The following is a 7848-nucleotide window of genomic DNA, read 5'->3' as shown; positions in this document are numbered from 1 at the left end:
TAAGTTGCTCTCCGGACTCTGGATCTATAGCTGCCCACTGCTCCGTGTGTGTGTTCACTTCTCACTGCTGTGTGTTCACTTCTCACTGCTGTGTGTGTGCACTTGGATGGGCTAAATACAGAGCACCAATTCTGAGTATGGGTTACCACACTTGGCAAATGTTGCCTCACGACTGCACGCTTTTCTTTCGTCTGGGTTTTGAACTTTTATAACAGAAAATTGCAGGTTCATTCAAACGATTCTCACGGAGTCTGCTGTCTGTTGCATGACTGATGTGTGTGAGCTCAGCTGGCTAGAGCAGCGCATTCACTCGTCCGATCTGTTAAATGGTCAGTGTGGCTTTTCTAGCTTAATTCTAATGATTTCGTCAAACTTTCACATTTCACCAGACATTTTTATTAACTTTAAGTAATACTTGTCTGAAAAGTTTTGCAGCTGATCTTTTAATGTATTAATGCTCACGAACAAACAGGAATAGCATTCATTTAAAATCGATCTGATTCTCTGGGGTAAACAAATGGACTAAAGGGAATTAAAACTTTTTAACGTATAAAAAAATAATAATTAATGTATCAGACACATTGCTTAATGTTATAACAGTTATATACATCATACGATTATATTAACAGTTACTTACCTCGTAATCATGCAGGCTGCCGCTGATGTCTGCGCTGAGTGTCTGACTGGACCGTTAAAATTTGAACCGGAGTGAAGCAGGAACATCTCGGTTTACGTATGTAACGAGATGGGAACGGTGACGTCACCGGTATGGGAAACACCTTCGGTGTGACGAATGTCTGAAGCCCTATACCATCTCGCCAATCCTATTGGCCAAATAGCGCTTGGCACCACCCTTACCCATGCACATGCATCATATACCTATCAAGGTATGGAAAGGCCAGGACCGCAGCATCTCGTTCCCTATTCAGGGAACCATGGTTACATACGTAACTGAGATTTTCCCTATCATAGGTCACTTCGATGCTGCGGTGACGCCACCGGTATGGGAACGCTATACCATAACGCCTGACATACCTGATAGCTGGGATCCAAGGAAGCATCTGCTCAAGCGGAGAGAACCTGGGAGCTAGGAGCCATCCTCACATCCAGACTGTAAGACTTGATAAAAGTGCTCGGTGAGGACCAGCCTGCCGCAGCACAAATATCATACATAGAGGATCCACTGAGAAAAGCTTGAGAAGAAGCCACAGCTCTAGTGGAATGAGCTTTAACTCCTAAGGGCGAAGCGAGTCCGTGCGCTTCATAGGCTAAAGAAATTGCCTCCACCAGCCAATGGGACATGCGTTGTTTTGTAAAAGCATGGCCTTTATTCTTATGTCCAAAACAGACAAACAGCTGGTCAGACTCACGCCATGGGGCTGTACGATCCACATAAGCCTTCAAAGCTCTGACAGGGCAAAGGCTTAGATCTCCTGACCCCGCCTCAGCAGGGGTTAAAGCCTCCAGGACTATTTGCTGAAAGCGAAAGGGGTTAGATGCGACCTTAGGAACATAGTTAGGCCTGGGCCGCAGCAGCACCTTCACAGAGACCGGTGCAAACTCCATGCACGAGGGTGAGACAGAGAGAGCCTGTAAATCCCCAACTCTCTTGAGGGTGGATAAAGCTATAAGAAGAAGCGTCTTCAGAGTCAGGATATTATCCGGTACAGTTTCCAAGGGCTCAAACGGATGCCCTGATAAACCTAGCAACACAATGGATAAATCCCATGAAGGAACTCGCACGGGGCGGAAAGGCCTTAGCCGTCACGCACCCTGTATGAAACGAGAAGCCAGTGGATGACGGCCCACGGAGGCACCGCCTATATATTTTCGTGGTAAGCTGAAATGGCTGCCACGTAAACTTTTAGAGTGGCTGGTGTCATTCCATCCGAAAAACGGTCCTGAAGGAACTCCAGTACTGAAGCCACTGGGCAGTAAACTGGATCCATATTACAAACTCCACACCAGGTCGTAAACAGTTTCCACTTGAAAGCATATAAGCGTCTCGTGGAAGCAGCTCTAGAATTCAATATAGTCTCAGTAGTTTCAACAGAAAGACCGGGACATACTAATGCACTCCGCTCAATGGCCACGCCCACAGTTTCCACAGATCTGGCCTTGGGTGCCAAATCAGTCCCTGTGCTTGTGATAATAAATCCTGTCTGAGGGGAATCTCCCATGGAGAGCCCGCTAACAGACCGATCAAGTCCATATTCTGGATAATACCGCTGGGATCAAACGAATCAGGGGAAAAGCATACAAGCTGGTCTTGGGCCAACTGTGAGCTAACGTGTCCAAGCCCAGGGGTGATGGGGCATAGGGAGAACAATAGCGGGCAATGCGTAGTCATGCTCGACGCGAATAAGTCCACTCTCGCTTCTCCAAAAATCTGCCATAAGAGATTCACCGTCTGGGGGTGTAATCTCCATTCCCCTTGCTCCATAGTCTGTCTGTATAGCAGATCCGCTCCGAAGTTCAAACGTCCAGGGACATGAACAGCTCGGATCGACAGAAATTTGTTCTGAGACAAAGAAGAATATGTCATGCCAGCCTGCACAGGGGGCGAGAGTGTAATCCTCCCTGATGATTCAGATATGACACAACCGCTGTGTTTTCTAACCTGAGCAGCACATGACGGCCGATCAGCAGATTCGAGAAATACTGGAGAGCTAGAAAAACTGCCAGTAATTCTAACCTGTTTATGTGCCAACTGCGTTGTGTCGCTGTTCACACTCTGCGGGCTGGGCGCCCTTGACAAACAGCTCCCCAACCGGTCAAAGACGCATCCGTCATGACAGTCTCTCGGAAAGCACAAATCCCCAGCCAAACTCCGGCTAGCAGAAATTCTATTGACATCCACATTTTTATCGACATCACACACCTCTGTGTCACCGAAATCGTCCGATGTGGAGGACTGTCACTGTGCGACCCGCTTTGAAGCAGATGACGCAATCGACTGAGCGCGCGGGAGAGATAGCTTTGCTGTCATCGTGCGAGAGTCCAAGTCTATTCCCAGAAAGGTTATCCATTGAGAGGGAATTAAAAACGCTTTTCTGGAAGTTCGTACGCAAGCCCAGGCTTTTTAAATGATTCAGCACAAGGTCGCGGTGAGAGTGTGCTTGAGTCTGCGATTGTGCTAACACCAGCCAATCGTCTAGGTAATTCAAAACGCGAACGCCCTGGAGCCGCAACGGGGCCAGAGCTGCGTCCATGCATTTTGAATAAGTACGGGGAGCCAAAGGTAAGCCAAAGTGAAGAACGCAGTACTGATACACTTTGCCCTCCAAAGCGAATCTGAGGAACTTCTTGTGTCTCTTGATGATCTGAATATGAAAATATGCATCCTTCAGATCGATCATGACAAACAAGCCGTTTGGTTGAATCTGAGACAAAATAGACTTTACCGTTAACATCTTGAATTTGCTCATCCTGAGTGCAAGATTCAAACGGCGTAAATCCAGAATAGGCCGCAACCCGCTGTCTTTTTTAGGTATCACAAAATAGCGGCTGTAAAAACCTGACTCCATCTGAGAGGGGTGTACTTCTTCTATAGCCCCTTTGCTCAGCAGAGTTGACACTTCCTGTCACAGCACCGCTATTTCCATCGGTTTCACGACCGTGGGAAGAGTTCCATGGAAAAGAGGCGGGCCTTTTTGAAACTGAAGGGTGTATCCGTGACAAATTGTGTGTAACACCCATTGAGAAATACTGGGCAAGGGTTCCCACGCGGCCATGTAGGATTTCCCCATGAGGCTGGATGTGACTCGACACACCTTAGAGGGAAGAAGGGGGCGAGACTTCCATGCCGCGGCCGAATTAGGCGCGAGGTGTTCGGCGAGAGTCTCTTCCACCGGAGGCATCACCGCATAGCCCTGGTTCGCCATATCTGAAATGGTGGCGAAATCCGCAGCTGCAGCGTTGGTAATACGTGCCAAGTACGGCTGTTTCCAGGACCTCGAAACCTCCTGGTGGAGGTCCGGGAAAAAGGGCAAGGGCCTTCGGGGCTGTACAGGTGTACGACTGGTTAGAAAACGGTCATCCAGCATAGATGAAGGTTGGGCCTCGGCCTTCTCAACCTCCCAATCCAGCCCCAGTTTCCTCACCGCGCGAGAGACCACATCCAACAGCTCGCTGTAGGACGGGGAAACACGCTTCTCCTGTCCACTAGGAGGGAGAGAGCTCATGTCAGCCGCGAAGTCCTCAGACCCCGAAGTCCTCAGACCCCAAGGCCGCGGTGGATAAAACGTCGTCATCATAACGTCCACAACCGAAGGAGATGGCATCACATGCCTCCAGTGTGGGTTGAAAATCTTAATTAGAGAAGACGACTGGCTCAACAAAACTCTTTTCCTGCACCAGGGTAGGGGAGAGCGAGCGACGTGGAGAAAATTCCAGCGCTGCGCTGTCCTCAAAATCCATGTCACACGTGTCACGCCAAGCTATCGCCTTGTGCGGTGCCTCGTCAGTCACAGAAGTGATATGACGGTGGTTAGACACGGGGGCGACATTAGAAAATACATCCACCCTCAAGCGGAGTACTCTGAGCCGCAGGCCATCACAATGGGGACAGGAAGAAAGGCCGCTAAGCGGCGCCTGTGCGTGATGTAAACCCAGACATACTACGCACATGTCATGTGAGTCTCCCTTTGTGATGAACCTGGTACACGGTTCTTTGCACTTCCGAAAATTCATCGCGTCCGCGAAAAGGAGTTGGCACCGCTCGTAGAAAAAAATGCTGAGAACGCGAGATGATTCCTAGGGCACAAATGATTCGCTTCCCTGAAGGAATGAAATCTGAGCGAAATGGCGCGCGGCACCCAGGTATTTGATGCGTGCGCATGCGTAAGGGTGGTGCCAAGCACTATTTGGCTAATAGGAATGGCGAGATGGTATAGGGCTTCAGACATTCATCACACCGAAGGTGTTTCCTATACCGGTACGTCACCGCAGCATCGAAGTGACCTAACCCAACCTAACCCAACGATGAAAAAAAATTACCCAACAAATTTTAAGATAACCCAACACATTGACCCAATATGTGTAACCCAACGGTTGGGTTAAAAAAACAACCCAACGTTTTTTACTGTGTACTCTCACTTTTGCTCAGCCATTTTTATTTTTCCAGGAAGAGCCCAAACACCTCCTGACTGGAAGTGAGTAACAGTTCAGGAAGGAACTCCACAGAAACCCCTGCTGCTCAGGTTAGAGATACAACCATCATAAATCCAGTAATAAATACATCAAGGGCCCTATTTTAACGATCTGAAACGCAAGTGTCAAAGTGCGAAGCGCAAGTAACTTTGTGGGCGGGTCTCGGCGCTGTTGCTATTTTCCCGGCGCAAATCTAAAATGGGTTGGTCTGAAGTAGCTTCATTATTCATAGGTGTGGTTTGGGCGTAATACGAAATAAACCAATCAGAGCATCATCCAACATTCCCTTTAAAAGCAGGTGCGCAAGTTCCATTATGGATTGCTTGACGGGGTTTTTTCAGTTTTTCAGTCGATTTTTTTTTCCTGGTTCTTGACGGACAAACCAATTTGTCAGATGTCCTTATATACATATATGTCTTGCCACTATTGGGCAAACAGGTCTGATCCTTAATTACTACAATTAGCCTGAATAATTTGTGTTTTAGTGTAACAATTTATGATTTGCAAAAATAACTGTTGCATCTGTGTAGATTACATGAGCAAAGTGTACATGAGCCACTGACTTTAGACTAGGTTTTTTCTGGTCAGTGGCAATTGTTTAATGGAACAGCAAAATAGCACCAGGGATTGTTTGCGCCGGAACACGCCTCCTTTTTTGCGCTGAACCGCCCAGGGAGCGCAAGTTCATTCACTAGTTTAGCGACGTGCTTCTGTGGAGGGAAAAGCGCGCTGTGCGCGGGTGCAAAATAGGAACGACACATGCGTCGGTGTACAAAGTCAATTGCGCTGGGTGCAAGATAGGGCCCCAAAAGTCAAATCTGACATCTGTTTGATCCAGATACACATTTGACATATGACTACCTGTCAATCAACGCTGACAGGACTCATAATTCAGGCCATAAATGATCAGTCTGACACAAAGGATATGAAACAACTACTATTGTGAACTTGTGTAAAACATTTTAGATTATTGATCCTTCATACAATTAATGTTAAAGGTACAGACAGACTATTCAGGATCTCACTGACAGATCTTTTGTTGTTGTTTCACATTATTTCTCACAGGTCCACCTCCACCTGAAGCTGAAGATAAAGGAATACCCAGGACTGCATCAATGGACAGATTAGCTGAAATGCAGCAGACTGAGCCAGAACCCAACACATTATGTCTGATTCTGTAGTTCAGTTCAATCTCATATAAATCCATACACTCATGAGTGTAATATCATTAACTAGCATAAAATACACTGTCATACATTCTATTCTGATTTCAGCCTCTTAGAGTAAAATAGTTCATAACACAAATATAAACAGTCACAATCAACTGCTCGCCTGTACGAAAAGCATTCATTAATAATTGTAATAAAATTGGTAATTTACGCTCAGTATGTTATTATAGCATACAGTTTTACTACAATAATGAGGTGCAAATATCTGCAACAATTTGCAATAAGCTATATACAGCATCTAACTACCATTTACTCTTATTGCAAAGAAAATGCTGCTATTTTTACAGAGTTTAAATATAATCTATTTTTACTTTCAGTCAGGATATTTCTCTGGTGTAAAGAGCTTCTATCACTATTTGCATTATATCACGGTTCAACAATGTTTTTAGGGTAGCTTCTGTGTTCTCACATGTTTTACTGTACATGTGATTATATACGGTTTATAGAATGTTGATCAAAACATTGCTTTGTTTACTTATTTTAGTTTTGTCCTTCATTATTGTTTAATAGTTTATATTCACCACATCATGCTGTGACAACATGCTGCTATGAGAAATATGCTGTATATTTGTTCAGTGAGACGTTTACACTCTTATCTTCTGAGCCGTATAACAACAGAATGCCCAGAAATTATCCCATGTGCTTAGTGTTATTACACTGTACAAAAACTACAAATACTTTAAGTTTGTACCTGCCAACGATTGATGTGTGTTGTGTTTTCATTATATTACCAATCAATAAAACTGATTTTTAATCACCAAATTCATCAGCAGGGTTGCTGACTGGAATATCTATCCATCCATCCATCCATCCATCTATCCATCCATTTCATCCCATGGTCCATTTAAACAGCCACACATTGTATTAGTAATGCTATTTATTAAGTTAACAGATGTTTTTTTTTTTTTTTTTTTTAATCCAAAGCAACTTACTGCAGGGTTTTTTTGTTTTACTGTGTCTCTGTAACTTAATATGCAAATATTGGACATAACTCTTATATAGTGAACATAGACCTAAATCTTTTGCTAACCTTTATGAAATCGCATATGCACATTATTTAGTTTGTATCACCTTTTCTTGTTCTTTGATGTCTGTAGATTGTTTTAAAGTTGTTGTTTTTTTTTCATCCATTTTTCTGATTTATATTTACCGTAACATCATTAACCTCAAAACTAGAGAGTCACTGGACTCATGATGTGACCGCTTTAAACTAGCTTTAATGACTGGACAGGTGTTATAAATAATCGAAATCTTTACCAGTGCTGCGTTTGTTAGTAATTGAATGCGGCTGATACTCATATAAGAAAGTTGTTTTAATTTAACGGTTGTTTGATGGATTTCTAGTCATTTAAGCCTACTAATGTACTCAGGCTGAAGCTGCTAACATCGAATTAATATTCATAAGCTTCCTTGTTAAGAGTGTGTTGTCTTAGGGTTGCCACCCGTCCCTTAAAATACGGAATCGTCC

General features: G+C 44.6%; 1 protein-coding gene across 1 annotated transcript in view; it reads left to right on the top strand.

Annotated features, from left to right (window-relative positions):
• The window catches only part of LOC128014671 (uncharacterized), a 9475-nt gene extending 2342 nt beyond the window's left edge, over positions 1-7133 (top strand). The window contains exon 3 of the mRNA XM_052598386.1: positions 6217-7133. Within this exon, the coding sequence (XP_052454346.1) occupies positions 6217-6332 (116 nt within the window). The 3' untranslated portion in view covers positions 6333-7133. The remainder of the gene's footprint in view (positions 1-6216) is intronic.
• Positions 7134-7848: the final 715 nt, after the last annotated feature.

This window comes from Carassius gibelio, chromosome B25, assembly GCF_023724105.1.
Source record: "Carassius gibelio isolate Cgi1373 ecotype wild population from Czech Republic chromosome B25, carGib1.2-hapl.c, whole genome shotgun sequence".
In the NCBI taxonomy this organism is placed as follows: domain Eukaryota; kingdom Metazoa; phylum Chordata; class Actinopteri; order Cypriniformes; family Cyprinidae; genus Carassius; species Carassius gibelio.
Note: the sequence above shows the minus strand (reverse complement) of the source record. Positions and strands in the feature narration are given on the sequence as shown.